This window comes from Branchiostoma belcheri, unplaced genomic scaffold, assembly GCF_001625305.1.
Source record: "Branchiostoma belcheri isolate BF01 breed outbred unplaced genomic scaffold, Haploidv18h27 scaffold172, whole genome shotgun sequence".
In the NCBI taxonomy this organism is placed as follows: Eukaryota; Metazoa; Chordata; class Leptocardii; order Amphioxiformes; family Branchiostomatidae; genus Branchiostoma; species Branchiostoma belcheri.
This window is the reverse complement of record NW_017803180.1, coordinates 361,840-381,063: the sequence shown is the minus strand read 5'-3', so window position 1 is coordinate 381,063 and position 19,224 is coordinate 361,840. Positions and strand designations below refer to the sequence as shown.

Genomic DNA, 19,224 nt, shown 5'->3' with positions numbered 1-19,224 from the left:
ATGCAGATGTATCCAGAACTGTGCCTGGGGCAAATCTTATAATGTTCTTGGATAAGCGGGTAGACTATCCAGAACCGTGCCTGATCCTAACCCTGACCCATGCAGGCATAGAACTAGACAGGCACAGTTCTGGGAACGTCTGAAAGCAACTGTATCAGTCCTCTGTTTGTGTTGTACAAATTTACTTTTTAAACATCATCAACAGAAACATACAGCACCAACAGTCTATGCTAGAGTCATCAGCACAGTAGAGATACCAGACACGCCCCTCATCAGCTTAGAACCTCACCAGGCGACACGGCTACAATGGCCTTCCCAAGGTTCGGACTAAGAAATGTTTCCTTTTCTAGTACTAGTTTCCTCAGGCCATTTTCACAAAACAATTTTGCAAGAAAGATAGCTTGCTTTGAAGGAGCAATTACAGTATGATCTGCGACATGCATTTCACAAAGTCTGTCTGCTAATTCTTTATGTTGCTGTACTGGTACTTTCACCAGCAATTTCCAATCGGGTTACAGATTCACTTTTACTGCTATATTTCTTTCAGGACGTTTTGTCAAATGTTTCACAGTATGGTGCTACGTCTTGGGTTTTGGTTACGTCTTGGCGGAAGTCTTAAGATGGTGAGGAGCGAGTTTCTGGAGAGGACAGGCAGAGAGTCACACCTTCCCAGCAGTCACTGTTGGACACAGACTTGCCATCATGTCTGATGGCCACTGATCCGCCAGGCAGCAGGGAGGAGAGAGAGAGCAGGAAACAACATCACTACATCACCCCTAACCTCTCACACTTAACCCCTACCCTCTGACACTTAACCCCTAACCCAAACTTTAACCCCCACCTAGGCAGCAGGGAGGAGAGCAGAGAGCAGGAAACAACATCACTAAATCACCCCTAACCTCTGACATTTAACCCCTAACCCCTAACCTCTAACACTTAACCCCTGACCTCTAACATTCAACCCCCAACTTCTAACCCCCACTCAAGCAGCAGGGAGAAGAGAAGAGAGCAGGAAACAACATCACTACATGACCCCTAACCTCCGACACTTAACCCCTAACCTATAACACAGCTCACAGCTCAGGAAGGAGGGTAACATTGACTACAGATTCTGAACTCTACCTTTAACCCTACCCTAACACAGGAAGAAAAGAGAAGAAATATCACCAAGAAGACATAATATCACTCACTAACAATAATATCAAAACTACACATTTCAATTTACATCATGAGGGATTCTAAAAGCAACAGAACTGTTCAGCTGAGATGCAGCTAGGCACAGGTGTACTCACGTTCCATATCACTTGTGTCCATGTCAGAATCTTTGTTCTTGTAGAAGGGGAATTTCCGAGACAAAACCAGATTTTTCTTCCTTTTGTCGCTCAATGATGACTGCAGGGGGAGAAACAATCAGGATCAGCACTTACTTAAGTTACTATCATTTAAGTTAAATTCAAACTTTGAAACTTCACAAACATGTTTGTAATGTCAGTCAGACCTACCCTGCTCCCAGGCTCGAGTGTTCCTCTGGTAAACTTGACTTGTTTCAACCGAGCTCTTTCTTTCCTCTCCACTCTGCAACAAAAAATGGCAACAACTTTGTTACATATTGTCCACCCAACCTGGCAACTTTCACAGCTGCTACAACTGTGGCAAACGAGCTGCATGTTGCACACATTTTAAAGCCATAGCTTTAAGTAGAATCAGTGTACAGGTGTGTGTTGTTTAGTCATTCAGACTTCAGATAAGATTACTACACAGCAAAGCTGCAACTGTCCCTCCTGAACCCAGCTTGATTAGTAACCATGGCAACTGTAACTATGATGACCAGGGTGAAATTTGACCTTCTGATATAACAGTACAGCAAATTAGAATTGACCTCTTACTGGACGGCAGTAACCATAACAGTAACTAAGACAGCTGTGAGAAGTTACTATGACAGCAGTAACCATGACTAGTCACCATGGCAATAGTAACCATGACGACAGTCACCATGGCAACTGTAACCATGATGACAGTAACCATGATGACAGTAACCATGACTAGTCACCAGGGCAACAGTCAGCATGACAGCAGTAACCATGGTGACAGTAACCATGACGACAGTAACCATGGCAACTGTAACCATGATGACAGAAACCATGACAGTAACCATGACAACAGTAACCATAATAACAGTAACCATGACGACAGTAGCATGGCGACAGTAACCATGGCAGCAGTCTCCGTGCCTACCTCCTCTTGCTGGGGATGACTCCGAGGCCCTCCTCCTCTCCTGTGGCTGTGACGAGCCGCGCCTGCCACCACTCGTCGTCGCTGGCGTTCACCACGTGCAGAATGTCGCCGAACTTGAAGCTGAGTCCCTGGCTCGGCAGCCCGGAGTCCTTCGTCTTGTCGTAGTCAAACAGAGCCCTGTAAGGGGGGAGGGGGGCAGGATAAAGGTCAATCACAACTACTAACTACTATCCACTACAGGGGGGCAGGATAAAGGTCATTCACAACTACTAACTACTATCCACTGCAGGGGGAGGGGGGCAGAACAAGTTCATTCACTAAATACATGGAACATTGGTCAAGGGACAAGGTCATTCACCACTAACCACTACAATAACAGTCAAACAGAGCCCTGAAAGGGGGGAGGGGGGCGCAACAAGGTCATTCACTTCTAACCACTACAACAGTCAAACAGAGCCCTAAAGGGGGGAGGGGGCGCAACAAGGTCATTCACAACTACTAACTACTATCCACTGCAGGGGGGAGGGGGGCGGAACAAGGTCATTCACTAAATACATGAAACATTGGTGAAGGGACAAGGACACCAATAACCACTACAATAACAGCCCTGAAAGGGGGAGGGGGTGCAAAAAGGTCATTCACTAAATTCACAATACTTCTAACAACTGCAGGGGGGAGGGGGGTGGAACCACTAACCACTAACCAGTACTGCACAATAACAGTGAAACAGAGCTGCTGACCTAACATAGAGCGACCGTTTCTGGCTGGTTTTCAGGCTGCCGGGGCTGACCGAGCTGTTCATCATCTGTTCCCGAAGGTCGTGGATCTTCGCCTCAAACCGGTTATAATCTGGAACAAGAAAAGTCTGATAAACAACTGAGGCAAAACCCAGACAATAAATGCTTACAAACAACTGACAACTTTGGTATTAGAGCAAAAACTGCATTTTATGGAAAAAAAAAAGTTGGTTGTGTGCTACGACCATGGTCTTTCTGTCATGTGACCGATCATGTGACTGATCATGTGACCTACCTTCTGGCCTGTACTGGGCGACGATTGTGACTGTGTCGCCGGCTCCCTTCAGGGCGGCCGCTGCCTCCTCGTGTGTCGCGGTCGACAGGTCCTCTCCATTTACCTGCAGCAGCAACAACATTCACAGGGGTTACATCAGGGCACAACGTCCGTGTGAGACACCACAGGGGTTACATCATGGCACAACGACATGACTCTGAACCATGACTCAGCTCATGGGAAATATTGACACACTTTCTGTCCTGCTATCCTCAGGTGGAAAAATCCTTATATTCACATATACACATACTTTGGAAAAAAACAGTTTCTGCTTGTCTAACCGGTTTGAGAGTAAGACCAGGCAGGATAATACTACACGTTTACCCATCATCTACGAAACTAGCTTTGACAAACTCATTTTGAATGGAGAAACAACCCCAGGGATAGAAGTGTGGTGAATACTAGCCTGGTTACCAAAACTATTATAGCTCCTGAGTCCTACATCCTCTCCTCTCCAGAGGACTTGGGAGCTATAATAGACAAAATTATGATATTACTCCTTTCAACATTACCAGGGTGAAAGGTCATGATTTTAATTGCTTCTGATTGGTCATCGCCATGGCAACCCTCACCGATAAGATCTGGTCTCCTCTCCTGAGCTCTCCACTGAGGTCGGCGACCCCGCCGGCCAGGATGAAAGATATGAAGATGCCCTCCCCATCTTCTCCTCCCACGATGTTGAACCCTAAACCGGTGTTCCCTTTCTTCAAGGTCACCGTACGGGGTTCCCTAAACAAACAAACAAACAAACAAACATTAGCATAAGTACAGCATACGCATGACTCACTACAGTGCCCCCCTCCCCACTAATGTTATTTGGAAAGTCATGGTGCCAGCTGGTTCCCTGAGAAAAAAAAAACATTAGTGTGAAGTTGTAAACATATACCTGGCTTACGTCCATGCACACACGCAGACACAATAATGACAGCCAGATACTTTTCTTTTCAAAGTTCCCTCCAGATATAAGGTAACATAAAAACAGCTTCAGTGATAAGAAAACATTAGAGATTCTTATTCACAAGTTCTGAGGTAACAAACTTATGTACCTGCACACACTTTTCTTTTGTTAAGTTCATCACAACAATTTTGAAAGTATTTTTGTCTGACAGACTTTGAGCGAAACTGAACATGTCAGTCCAAAACCTTTGCCCTGAAGCCACTGTGAAATTCTCACAATCTCACAACCATTCAACAAAATGGTATTGTAAGTGTAATGAAAAATATGACACTGTTATCAGCACAAGTAGTACTGACAACAGTGCCTGCCCCCCCCCCCACACACACACATGTTAGCCATAACAACTAGGTCACAACAGAGCCAGATAAGAGCCATTTGAATACTTTTATCCTGAGGTATGATGGCTATAATTTCATGTGTCAAAACCCTTCTCACCAGAACAGTTACTCTGTTAGGTAAAAGAGTGTCAGATCCACCTACTATCCACCTGGTCTCCTAGCCTGCCCATGTCAGATATTATAATAACTGGGTCACAACAGACCTTCAGCACTGATAAGATCCATTAGAACACCTTTATCTACAGAATAGGTGTGCCTATGAGAAGTCTCTAGTCATATAAAATATTTCCCAACAGAACAGTTATAATGTAGGTGAAACGGTATCAGATCCACCTACTATCCACCATGTTTCCCCCATGTCAACTATCACAACACTTTCATCTATAGGTCTATTCTAAGTCATTGAAGTACTGAAAAACTTGACACAAACACTTTTTTATATGTATAGGTATAATATGAGGCGTCTCACGGTCTCCATGTATAAAACATTTCCGAAAGAACAACAGAACAGTTATGTATGTAAACAGTGTTGTGTCCACCCACCAGCCTAAGTGTACATGTCCCCTCCCCATGTCACTTCTACACTCTCACATCTGTACATCAGTTCTTAGTGACTAGTTTTTCTGCCTGGTGAGAAACAATACAAGCGGCTGATCCGCAGGAATGCAGTGAAATCTCCCAGCACAAAGGACTGTGGGACACCGGAATGTGTGACCTGAGGGTCAACTGGGGCGTTACCATGCCGACGACCCAGCTAGGTCAGGGGTGACAATACAGGGCAGAAACTTCCTGTCTGGATATACATATAATAGTCACCATTATACTTTCTTATACATAAGTTATAGGGTAGACTGAAGGTGTGTTAGCCTGGGTCCCAGACTGTTTCTAGGGCCTACACAGGCCAGCTCCTAGCCTGGGTCACAGACTGTTTCCTGGGGCTATCTGGATATGGACACTATTATACTTACTTATACGTAAGTTATAGGGCTGACTGAGGTGTGTTAGCCTGGGTTTCAGACTGTTTCCTGGCCTGTCTAGAATATGGACACTATTATACTTACTTATACATAAGTTATAGGGCTGACTGAGGTGTGTTAGCCTGGGTCCCAGACTGTTCCTTGGGCCTGTCTGGATATGAACATAATAGTCACCATTAAACTTACTTATACACAAGTTATAGGGCAGACTGAAGGTGTTCTAGCCTGGGTCCAAGACTGTTTCCTGGGCTTACACAGGCCAGCTCCTAGCCTGGGTCCCAGACTGTTCCCTGGGGCTGTCTGGATATGGACACTATTATACTTACTTATACATAAGTTATAGGGCAGACTGAAGGTGTGTTAGCCTGGGTGCCAGACTGCTCCCTGGGCCTACACAGGCTAGCTCCTAGCCTGGGTCCCAGACTGTTTCCAGGCTAGTCCCAAGACCAGATTATGAACTTGCCATAGGCTAGGCTATTTGAGACACTTCCTCAATTCCAAGACAACCACTTCCTTAAGATTTCCTCCTGACTTCCTTAGAGGTGCACCTGGAGCTGAATTCCACAAACATCTCAGCCTGATGTAATTATAAGGTTTGAAGGTGCCCAGTGCAGTTTTTAGGGCTTGAAAAACAAAATTTACAAAGTCACTAATACCTACTAATTTTAAACAACACTATCCTGATGTATATCATTATTAACATTCAAGTCTTCATATGAGTCTCATTCCTCCACCAAGGACAAATCATCAGCTCTCTGTAGCCTTTAATTTAAAAGTTTTAAAAGGCATCATCAAAGCATTACATTTTCTTAGTTTTCAAACAAAAACTTCAGCTAGAATACAGGATGAATGCAATTTAGGGAACATAACTTGAATCAAGCTACATTCCGTACTTGAAACTGTGTATGGCAATATTGTTCTCCCAGTTCAGCCGTGTTTTTGAATCCACAAACCAAGAAATAAATTAGTGTGCCCTAACAAAGGACAAAATCACCCGACTCTAAAGCAGCTAATTATTACCTGTGTCGACACAGCAGCAGGGCAAATGTCACATTTAATCATAATTTACACGCCTGGCTGGTCTTCAACAGCAGAACTAGAAAAACGGCTGCTAAATAACAGTGCAGATACAAAAGCAGAATCCTTGAGGTTCAGCTAAAGGCTGTAACTGTAATCGACTTAGTCCACAAGTTCTCAAGGGACCGAAATTTTAATACAAAATTTGGCTAACAGATATGGAAAATTATACCACAGGACATTTTAGTGAGTGTCTAAGAATTTGGTAATACTGAATGTTTTCTAACATATTTCAAGGACTTTTATTTTTCACATGCAAAAAAAAACTGTTCCCCATTTTGACATGGAGCCAAAATCAGAAGACTTCTGCCCAATAACCTGTGGGTCACTTCAGGCTAACAATGCTCCAATTAACACCTTTTCACACCTGTGAGAAACAGATCCAGACACACCTGTGCATAACAATGCACACCTGTATGACATCACACAGGCACGTGTACCCACACACTGTATGACATCACATCTACACCTGGTATATGCAGGCTAGTGCAGGTAAAACTGGAGCTTTGCAGGTATTTCTCATGTCTACCTGCACCTTGCCTGCACCAGTACTGGGCTTGTACATACATACATACATACATGTTGGTGTATGTGGGTAACTAATTTTATTTGCTGCATTAATTGTTATCACCTAGTATGTAGAATTATAAATGAAATAATGGCAGTGGTTTCTGAACAATTTTTTGAGTGATCCATGCTGTCTACATTTGAGACGTGCAGGATAAAAATTTGAAAATGGCAGTAAATGTCAATATCAGGCAGAATATTTTTTTTAGTTTTGCTGCTATAATAGGATGCCTAGACCTGTTTTTATTCTTTTTTTTTTCACCCCGTCGCTTCTTATTTTTTCTGAAAAAATCAGAGAACCAAGAAATTAAATTGGTGTGGCCTAATACTAGCTTCCCTACGTTCTATGTATGACATGGTAATCAGCTGATGGCCCTTCAGACAGACTGTGAGGGGAGTTGTGTCGGGTAATTTTCAGTAATGGCACCTCCTTAAGGAATTAATGGTACCTCCTTAAAGGAGTAAGTGGCACTTCTGGAAATGTCTTCTCGCACACACCGATTTACACGGGCAATTTTCTTTGGCCTTTCAATGCAAAATGGGCTGATTTTTGGGGTACCACCCAGAAAATACAGGAGTTATCTAAGTAACACTTCCCAGAAATAGCATTAGATGCCTTTAAACCCAGAAACACTCCAGTCTGGCTGGAGAAAGGGGTAACATCTGTGTCCATAATATCACCAGGGTCCATAATATTGCCACCTTGAGAAACAGTGTGCTTAAAGATATTTTTACTGCAACATACTTTTGGTATGCACTCCTTCACACATCAAATGTACATACCTAGGGTATGTTGCAGTAGAAATATCTTAAAGTACACTGTTTCTCAAGGTGGCGATATTATGGACCCTGGTGATATTATGGACACAGCTGTTAAGTGGCACTTTTGGAAATGTCTCCTTGCACATGCCGTTTTATACGGGCAATTTTCTACTTGCGGTGTGTAAAATGTTCACCATGCTTTTATGTCTCACACTGTAGAAAGAAGATAACAAGTGTTTATATATACACAGCTTATATGTTGTATGTTATACATGTCCACACTGTAATACCAACAGTAATGTCCTGATGCCTTCAGATAAGGTACTATTAATCAAAGCACATTGTACTATATGACGTAGAAGCCAACTATAGCATATTTGGGGCTTGAGTACATCTGCAAATTTATACTCAACCTGTTGTCAAAGTTTTTTCAGACTTGTAAAATATGCAGAACTGAGAAATGAAGTATAACGTCCAGACAAAATGGATCTTCTGAAATTCCCCCGACACATGTGGTCATTCCTGCCTGCCCAAACAGCCCTGGATGGCATTGTAAACCTGACAACATTTACACACTACTCCATACAAACCACTGGCCCCATCATGTAAATCTGACACTCGAAGTCACATACTGGCACTGTAAACCTGACAATTGCATACATGTACACACTTGTCCTACATACATGTAACTTCAGAACATTGACACACTGGTCCATACAGACCACAGAACACACAGCCCCCTCATAATACATGTAACATCACAACATTTACTTCATACCTTACACACTGGTCCCATCATATACAACTGACAACATGCGTGCACACACACTTGTCCTACATACATGTAACCTCACAACATTTACACTGGTCCATACAGACCTCAGAACACACTGGCTTTTATGACCTGACAACAATCCCACACTGGTACTGTAGTACTGTACTGGTCCTACAAGTATTGTAATTTGTAAACCTACATGTAAGAACAAAAATTGACACACACTGGACATGCAAACCTGACAACAACCCAACACTGATCTGGAAAATTCTGATGTTTAGTCAGAACATTGTCTCCAAAAAAAAGAAGTGTTCAGGACGAAACAAAAGACTTAACTTACACCAAAAATTAATGCCAGAAAAAGGTTTTAACTCAGAACTACCTTAATTCTTCACATAAATTAATCATAAGTTGTATGGGGTACTTGTACTTAGTATGTTAATTTTCATTTGCCAAAAATGAATTCAGAATCGACCTAAGTGACAAGAAAGGTGAACCTGTGTCAGGTTCCCCAAAGTAAGACGTCAGTTTAACAGCGACCGCCCCCCTCCCCACCCCACAATTACCTCCAATTATCCGGGTTTATCCGCAGCAGTTTTTCCTGCTGGCAGCCCCATAACTCACACACATTAGCATAACAACAGCAAGGCTACAGCCACACAGACAACACACAATCTTAGCCTCCACAGCATGCCAAACCTGGGGGGTTTGGGGGTCTTCAGGGTCTTTGGGCTATTTTCTGATTGCATATAGACAACATAGCCGGCCTGGTTGAATTACCCCCGTTTTTAGAACTGGGCTAATCAGAAAACAGCCGAAGACCACCAAACCCCCAGTTCTATAAGCCTGCTACGGAGGCCAATCAGAAAACAGCCGAAGACCACCAAACCCCCAGTTCTATAAGCCTGCTACGCAGGCTAACACAATCCATCTAAAAACACATTTTGGCTGCAGTTCCTTGTAAATATGTAAGTACTAGTAAGCCTTTTGCAATGTTTGTAAACAGCTATAATACTCTTAATAGAAAACTGTTGAGTAATTAATTTTGTTATTGTGACAACAGCCAGGCTACAGTCGAAACAGACAACCCAAAATCTGCATCTAAAAACACAGTTCAGCTGGGAATTCCCGTACATATGTAAGCCTTCGTTGCTGTAAAATTTGTGTATGTTTGTAAATTAGCTGTAATTATAGAAAAACTATTGTGTAATTTCTTATTGTATGTTTCTTTTGTACCTACAGGAATATTAGCTACATAAAGCTAAAAACATATTTCAAATGGAGATTCTTGTGCCTTTTTGTGTAAGTTTGTATTAGTAATAGAAAAAAACTATTGTGTAATTTTTTTTTCAAATATTGTATGTTTCTTTTAAAACTACATGTACTGGAAGATTAGCTACACAAAGCTAATGGAGCCAGTTAAGTGTGACCAAGTATCCTCCATACACACATCTCGTTCTAAGTACTAAAACAAACCCGGAAAATCACCTTTCCGGCTAGACACTCTAAAACCATGTCCGATTGCCATGTCTCACCAACACTTTCAGCTACTGTAATTCCTGATTTTTTCACTGTACTTTTATGTCACTTCTGTACTGTGAACTTATCATTATAGTTAACAAATAATTCCTGGACTTTCTTTTTCCTGCACCTGTCGCTAAGTACTGTGAACATGTCCATTTTTCTCAGACTATAAAATATTGCTACCATGAACTAAAGTTCAGTAATTACAGTATTAGGTTCATACAAAAGGCCTTTTTGTTGCTTTACTGAAGAGAGTTTGGAACAGTAACAGTTCTAAGTGTACAATATTGACCAGGTTTAGGTTCAGACCTGGTATAACACCACTAACAGTGAGACAAAAGCTTGCACAGGTGGGACAAAAGCTGTCGGGAGGGGGGCACGGATTCCTGCATATTTAAACAGGCGGTGTGACAATGCTGGCCAGGCCTGTACAAACAACTGTCCTAATCACACTGTCCTAACTCTAACCAGCAGAAACACTTTACATATACACAACTTATATGTTGTATGTTATAGTATATACATGTCCCCACTGTAAGTGTAATACCAACAGCTATGTCCTGATGCCTTAGAAATTAGATACAGCCTGGACAAAACCCTGACAATGCTGGCCACAGCCTGTACAAACAAAACTGTCCTAATCACACTGTCCTAACTGTAACCAGTAGAAACAATGATGACGGATTTTCCCTCATACAGCAACAAGTCTGTGTTGGGAGGAAAGGACAATAAAACTGATCTCTGAACAGATCTTTTCCAGGCTACAAGATGGTATCAGACTGGCAAGATGGTATCATTTGGCGGGACAGTATCCAATATGCTACCGTAAAGTTGGCTAAAAAATGGTTTCACTTAGATTAGAACAAAAAGCTAGTAAAAATGCCTAAAAACATGTCAGAAATAGTTTTGAAGCCAAAACTTCTGCTCGGAGGGTACATGGCAGGCTGTATACTATAATGGTTGTGGTTTCTACATGTACATGCATGGCTGGCAAGATACTACTAGTAGATAGTATCACTAATACTGGCAGTCCAACAGCCACTTTTTGGCTGCCCCAAAAAATGCTATCAGCACAAAAAGGTAAACCCAATAAAAATGCCTAACAAATGTCAGAAATGTGGGGAAGCCAAAACTTGTGCCTGTGGGTTATAACTTGTATATACAGGCTGTGGGTTTGTACATGTCTGAAAAGATAGTATCACTGGCAAGGCAGTATCCAATATGCTATCACTACAAAAATGCTATCACTACAAAAAGGTAAACCTAATAAAAATGCCTAACAACATGTTATAAATGTGGGGAAGCCAAAACTTCTGCCTTGTATATAGAAGCTGTGGGTTTGTGCCTGTCTGTACACAAAACACTGAGCAAAGGTCGGCCATGATGATCCCACACCAGCCTTAACCACACCTGTGTGAGGAAGAACACCTTTACCTGTCTGCCCCGCCCTTCTGCACACCTGAAGACATTTTACCTGTTCTTCTCGTCAAACTTCTTCTTACGGCTCAGTCGGAAGGAGCGGGAGCGTCGGAAGAAGGAGGCAGCTCGACTCATGGTGCCTCCTTAAGGTGTTTGTCGCCCTCCCCACGCCTCAGACAGGATTTCCACCTCCCTGCACACGCCACTGATGAACCCTCCCCGCAGGGGACCGTGCTGTAACAATCCCGGCTGGAGGAAGCTGCCAACAATGGCTGCCTTTATACAGAAGTGCGTGTTGGGGACTGGCAGGGGAAAGGTTAGGAACTGCCACTGCTGAAGCCGAGAGACAAGCCACTCTACTGGGGGAACGTTGACCTGGGCTGTACCAACTCACAGCAGGGGGGAGGCACAACAGGTTACAGCAGGGTCGAACCATTCACAAACTCACCCCCTCCCGCGGAACGTTGGAACCACACAAACATTGCTGATGTCATCAGTGTTTGTACACGCCTCCCGCACTGCATGCTGGGACAGGACAACAATAGACGTCATACCGGTAAAACCACTACAATTAACACCCCCACATGGGGGTTGGTACAGCCTGGTTACACACACAAACACAGCCGGGAGGGTCCACTTATGGACAAGAATGGGGGTGCCGAATGTCTCTGGAAACAATTATCCACCAGGAAACTGGATCCTGAAATTTACATTCAGGAAAATTTCCACCCAAACCACCAGAATTCCGGTTATTCCCAAGTCTGTGTGGATGAAAAGAAGGAATAATTTACCTTTAGGAATATTTCACACCTAGTAAGGCCTGACCTGTCTGTAAGCCCCAGGGAGCAGCCAAGGCCAGCCAAGGTGACCCAGTCCTGTCATTACTCTGCACAATACATACTGAACCTAGCCTGGGTACCAGACTTCTCAGGGCCTCAGTACAGACTGTACAGGCTAGCTCCTAGCTAGCTCATCTCTAGCCTGGGTACCAAACTTCCCAGGACCTCAGTACAGTCTGAATAGGCTAGTTCGTCAGCCCCAAGGCCAGCCAAGGTGACCCAGTCCTGTCATTACTGACATTACTCCTAACTCTGCACAATACACCACATTATACAGCCTGAAGCCTGCAGGATAACATGTGTAATGCATGGATCTGGGCAGGGCTGCTAATGATGGGTTTGTGTAATGCAGTAAAGTACCACGTGTACTACAAGTGTTTCCCATTTAGGCCATGTTGATTTGATTATATGGATGACATCCGCGCGCGCATGAATTTTCGGCCGTTTCCAAAAAAAAAAAAGTTTTCAACCATACTGTAAATCGTGCAAAACAGTTGCTAAATGGGCAAAATATACCATTAGTTGCAAGGAAAACATTTAGAAACGAAACCAATGTCGTAGAATGTCAAAATCAAAGGAAAAAAGACAAAAATGTAAAGAAATGAATTCGAAGAGTAGATTATTCGCCATAACATATTCTGTGCCATTTGTTCCACCTTCTTGACCACGTAGATTTCATAGTGAAAGCAACTTTTTTTTTTTGCAAAACTTCTTTTTTTATTCGCACGCGCGCATCAGTTTTGGGGTTCCCAGAGGATGTCATCCATATAATCAAATCAACATGGCCTTACTGGGAACATTTCTCTACACTAAGAAGACAATTGTTGTAGGAGGGACTGCATGGGGGATCCTGTTGTAGGACTAGGAGGGACTGCATGGGGGGATCCTGTTGTAGGAGGGACTGCATGGGGGGATCCTGTTATAGAAGGCACTGCATGGGGGGATCCTGTGTAGTAAGCTAAACGAGCGGCTTGCGGAATGAAGGGCTTGTGTAATACAGTAAAGTACAAAATTAATGTTTCTCATTTTTGTGTAGTACAAGTGTTTCTCATTTGCTGGGAACATTTCAGAGCCATTTGAGAGACAGAAATAACCCTGCTGTTGTTGCCTGCAGAATTACAGGCTTACAGACTGAGTGGTTTGTGTGATGCACAGTCACAATAGAAGTTCTGGGTTTTTTGTACAGAATAGGGGTTCTTGTACAGAACAGAGATTTTACATGTGAATAAAACTTGAACCTGTATCCCCCTTGGCTCTGGGCTGCAGCATGCAGTAGGGACATGTAGTAAGTGTAACACTGAGCCATTAGCAGCAGTACACAAGTGTTTGACATTACCAGTAATAACAGCAGTTTTCCTGGAGCTGAATGGCTGCCACTCAGGCAGATTGGTGGGAGTGAGGGGAGGCTTCCTGGTAATGTGGGCCATTACAGGACAGGACATTTACACAACTGCCTATTACAGCAAGTGGGGACTGTTCAGGCAGTGGGGCTCAAGGCTGCAAGACAGTCTCTGAACTGCATAAAAATCTCTGTTCTGTACAAGATCTGTATTCTGTACAAAAATCTCTATTCTCTACAAAAACCTCTATTCTGTGCAAAATTTAAATTCAGAGTGTATACATGTATATACACAATCTCTATTCTATATAAAAAATCAATATTCTGTACAAAAATCTCTTATAATGATACAAAACGTCTCCATAAGGTATACATACGGCATAGATTTTGTTCCACAAACCCATACTTTGCAGTCCTTAAGTTAATCAATAAAAATGGATGAGCCCTGAATGAAAAACAAGGCTTAGATCAGTACAGGGACTGTGCATTGTTAACCAGTTGTGGGGAGGTGTAGGGACTGTGCATTGTTCACAAGTTGTGGGGACCTGTAGGGACTGTGCATTGCTTACAAGTTGTGGGGATGTGTATAAAGCGTATACTTCCCCATTGAAATTTATTTCCTCCCCAAAAATATAGGAATTATAGGAAATTGACATTGCAGAAAAGCAACTATTCTTCGAAAGGAATAACTAGCCTGACAAAACTAGTCAAGAGAAAAACTGATTTTCCTAAAGGTTAAAGGCATCCAATGCAATTTCAGGACAGCAAAACTGGAAATATTTTGAATAAGGCAATCTGTATGATATTGACAAATACAGTCCCACTTCAGCAAATCTGAATCAGTATTTCATACTTTGGGCTTTTAAAACTGCAGAAACAAGCCCCAAAAAGAGTAGTTTATTTTCTGGGTGGTACCCTAAAATCAGCCCAGGGTCCTTCCAGTAATCCTTTTTCATCAGACTTTTTGAGAGACTATAAAAGACTTCAACTGACTCATGTTATGATTTGGTTTGAGTTGTTTTGACTATAAGAGAAGTGTGGGAAAAGCCATAACAAACTGTAGTGCACACAAACATGACAGAAATATGTGTCCACGGGGAAACCTGAATCATAACATAGCCTGTAGCACCAACAGGACACTGTGCAAGAATAACACAGTTAAGGACCTTTTAACAACCAAAGAACAGCACAGTAAAAGCACTTTTAACAGATAAAACAGTCAGAACAAACAGGATAGTCTCTCAGTGACAGGGAAGCAGGGTTCCTTTCATTGTGATAAGATATTAGATGAGCAAGATAAGACAGTACCTGTATCTGTATCAGTATAGCAGGTATAACCGCCCTTCGGCGTGACACATGTACACCAGCTTCGCAGGCACGCGGCGCGGCGGCAGCTAGCTATATCACACTGAACGACTTGTTACACTCAATCTTTGCGCATTTGATTACTGGAGTTGTTTAAAGCTTTATAGTGATGATGCCCCAACTGTGCTTGGTGGCAACGAGTCCCAGTCTAGCCCAGTCCAGGAAACAAGACAAGACAAGGCAAGAGAAGAGAAGAGAAGACAAAGGTTCAAAGAACTAACTCTAGAGAGTAAGACATTGGGCCCAGGTGTCCCGCGATGTCTTTAGGCATATAGGATGAACTCCAGTCATCTTCTTTCTTACAGCAATATGTAGGATACCACATGCAAGTTGCGATTTGCAAGTGACTCTCCACTGTTTGGACCTTGTAAGCCCTGGTATGTCAGCCATGTTAACTAGCACTGCCCTTCACAGCTGTACAACCTACAGGAATGTAGCAAACCTACCCCACGCACACAAGCAAACAAACACACAAACACACTCACATGGACAGGCCACACTGACACTAGCCCATCACTTCAACTGCAATCTTTCAATTATAGGTTTAATCTTCTAACGGAAGCATCTCACTATATAACAAAATTATCATGAAAATTCATCTGTGTTGGTAGTAATCATAGTAAAACTTTGAACTTTATTCGAACACACAATTGTACAGGGATCAAATTTTTAGCGACCACTGTCGCCTTCATCAGGATAATTAATGACCAATCACTTCAAAACGTGATCTCGCGAGAGTTACGGTTACAAACACGTGACCTTATTCACATGAGACTTTACTGATATGTGACGGGAGCAATAATCAAAACTCTGGCGAGATCACGTTGTGAAGTGATTGGTCATTAATTATCCTGATGAAATTTGATCCCTGTACAATTGTGTGTTGGAATAAAGTTTAACATTTTACTATATAATAAAATATTGGACACAACAGACACAATCCAGCCTGTAGTTGCGATGTAAACCCACAAACCCAGAACTGACTTTGCCTGTCCTGGAGTAAAGTAAAGCACTCTGGGACAACACAAACAACTTTCCCGCCTGGAATGTGGGGAATTTGTGAGAAATGACAGAGTAAAGAGATTCTGTGGCCACTTCAAACAAACAGTCAGACTTTATCTGCAGAATCTCACCCCAGCTGAGGTGGGTTTATTTTCTAAACAGTCCAGAAAGGAAACAGAGAAAAACGTAGTTCTGTCTACTAGGCTTTACGCAAACCTACTGTAACTTATAGTGACAAGACAAGACACGACTGTAATTTAAAGTGTAAGTCCTGATTCTTAAAATTTGCATCTTTGTTTCCTTGTTGGTTAATTAAAAAAAAAAACACCCTTGCAGCAATATGTTATACCCTGGGTAAATAAATACATGAAATGAAACGGTACTTTTATGTTCAATGTTTTTATGGTCACTTTTGTACTTCTGTGATCCTATCATCATCATCAAACCATTCATCTTTCACCCCCTTCCCACCACTGTGGAGATTCAGTTCCGTGAACATATATCGGATATTGTCATCGTTACGATATCATGTATCGCATATTTTCCTCATGAATTTTGCTACCACGAAGTGAATTAAAGTATCTTAACTTATGAGAAGTAAAATCATAGTAGATGGAAGTAAATACAAGAATGAGTGAACAGAAATAAGATTTGTGTGCACATTTGGCCCACAGATCTTTTCAACCAAGGATGTTTCAATAAAGAAGAGAGTCTGTCATACAATGATTTCATACACATATACGCATAAGGTTGTTAATAAGGACATAAGTACAGGTGTGCCCCCTGTTGTCTGACTACAGTACTGCACCCACACATGCATCACTGTCTTACACCATGATTTCTGCAGAAGTGTTCTGCGTGTTGCTTTCCGGATTTTACCCAGGTGCAGTACGTTCTGCCGACATTCCTACCATTTGCCAACCACAGCAGACATGTTTGATTGTTTTGTCTTCACTTATTTGCATATCAATCAATGGTTCGCACTTGTAAACCTGCATTTCTGACATGTCCAGTGTCACTGACGAAAGCTAGTGGTACCTGAAATGTCTGACCAAAATCATATTCAGTTGCTTGAGTAACTGTTTTCTGGCATATCTTATTACCTGGATGTCTAATTAACCTTCACCAACGTGTTTGTTTGTTTATTTCTTTGTTGGTCGAAAGCTCTAGGTGAGAGAACTTTTTGTGTTCTATATCTGTATAGCTGGTATAATCACCCTTTGGCGTAACACACCAGCTTGAATGTGTTGGATGTAAAGTTTAACCTCTAAACAAGCAGCCATATTTGTTTGTTTGTTTACTCACCTCGTGATGGTTTCGTCCTCGGACACCATGAGGGGTTCCGGCGGTTTTCCTGCGTACGAGTCCAGGATGTCGACCTTGCCCTTGTCGACGGTGCTGTACACGTCGTTCCCTACAGGGGGCGCTGCAGGCGGGGCTGACATGGCCACGGGCATGCTCATCACTGACTCCTCCGTAACCGCAAAGTCGTTCATGAACCCGGGACCCTGGGGGAAAACAACAACATTTCTTTCTTGTTATTTCATATTTTCCATCAAATTTATACAGGTTATCAGTAAGACAATACGTTAACGAAAAAAAACAAAGGTCCTTCATGAACCCGGGACACTAAGGAAACAACAAAAAGTTATTTGTTATAATTTGCTATTATTTCTTATAATGTTGATGAATTAAGTGCAAAGGTTGTTCATGAACCATGGGAGGAAAAAAGGTTCCACTGCTATGTACTTTGTATTACACAATCTCTACATGTCAGGGGCTGACTGGCTAATTGTACCCAGAACCGTGCCTGCACTAGTTCTACGCCTGAATGGGTTAGGGTTATGATCAGGCATGGTTCTGGCCATAGTCTCTGTTGCATCCAAGATCGTAGATTTGATTTCTGAGAGACTCACCCTAGCGATGGTGAGCATGACGGTGTCGGCGGTGGACTTCAGGGTTGAGACGGCCTCTTCATGTGTCACGTTCTCCATGGTGATGCCGTTTACCGCGATCAGCCGGTCACCGACCTAACAAACAAACAAACAAACAAACATAAACACGTCTCCATGGTGATGCCGTTTACCGCAATCAGCCGGTCACCGACCTAACAAACAAACAAACAAACATTGCACAAGAGTCTCTTTACTCAGTGTCTTACCAACCTGAAGAAACTATTCACGGATGTGAAACGTCTGACCATTTCCAAAATCATACCGAGGTGCTTGAGTACTGTAATTCCTGATTATTTAACAGTACTTTTATGTTCACTGTTTTCACTGTCACTTCTGTACCGTGAACTTTTTCCTGCACCTGTCACCACCTTGAATATATAGTTCCGTGAACATGTCCACTTTTTCAGACCGTGAATTTTTGCTACCGTGCACATACAAGTGAATTACAGTAACTGTAAACAGTTTTGTTTTTGTGTACATACCAGAAGCCTGCTGTCCTGCTGCGCTGCCCCGCCATCGATAATCTTGGTGACGAAAATCCCGTTGTCGCCAGGGATGTGCTGGTTCCCCACACCCCCGGCAATGCTGAACCCCAGGCCTGGGGAAACAGGAAAAAAGGTTGAACACAAACGCTACTCTGCAATTATAGTGTGCCTAGGAGTGAACATAAGCAAACTAAAGTTGACTTCAAGTTGAAGTCATACAATACTTAGTAAAACCCAAAAACAGGTTGGGGCAGTTCATCCTCACTTCAGGACAATTGAAATGTATTTTTGGAACAGTGCTAGGACAATAGGAAGAAAATTTAATTTCGAGGCCTGATGTTACACACTCCCCACCCTTGACACAGGCACTCTATCCCTAGGGAGAATGAACCCCACCCCTAAGAAACATTCCCCACCCCTGGGGAGTATAACCCCACCCCTGGGGTTACCTTTAGTGCCCTTGACCAGTTCAATGTCCTGCACAGCTTCGTACGGAATGCGCCGCCTCCTGACGACGATCCCCACCCCTGGGACAA

At 42.7% G+C, this 19,224-nt stretch overlaps 1 protein-coding gene across 1 annotated transcript in view; it reads right to left on the bottom strand.

Moving 5' to 3' along the window:
• The window catches only part of LOC109466956 (disks large homolog 1-like), an 82,080-nt gene that overhangs the window by 9,632 nt on the left and 53,224 nt on the right, over window positions 1–19,224 (bottom strand). Inside the window, exons 9-18 of the mRNA XM_019764838.1 lie at window positions 19,138–19,193; window positions 18,686–18,801; window positions 18,165–18,278; window positions 17,554–17,756; window positions 3,879–4,035; window positions 3,268–3,370; window positions 2,976–3,084; window positions 2,236–2,412; window positions 1,503–1,575; window positions 1,293–1,392 (exon numbers count right to left, since the gene is read on the bottom strand). Of these exons, the coding sequence (XP_019620397.1) occupies window positions 1,293–1,392; window positions 1,503–1,575; window positions 2,236–2,412; window positions 2,976–3,084; window positions 3,268–3,370; window positions 3,879–4,035; window positions 17,554–17,756; window positions 18,165–18,278; window positions 18,686–18,801; window positions 19,138–19,193 (1,208 nt within the window). The remainder of the gene's footprint in view (window positions 1–1,292; window positions 1,393–1,502; window positions 1,576–2,235; window positions 2,413–2,975; window positions 3,085–3,267; window positions 3,371–3,878; window positions 4,036–17,553; window positions 17,757–18,164; window positions 18,279–18,685; window positions 18,802–19,137; window positions 19,194–19,224) is intronic.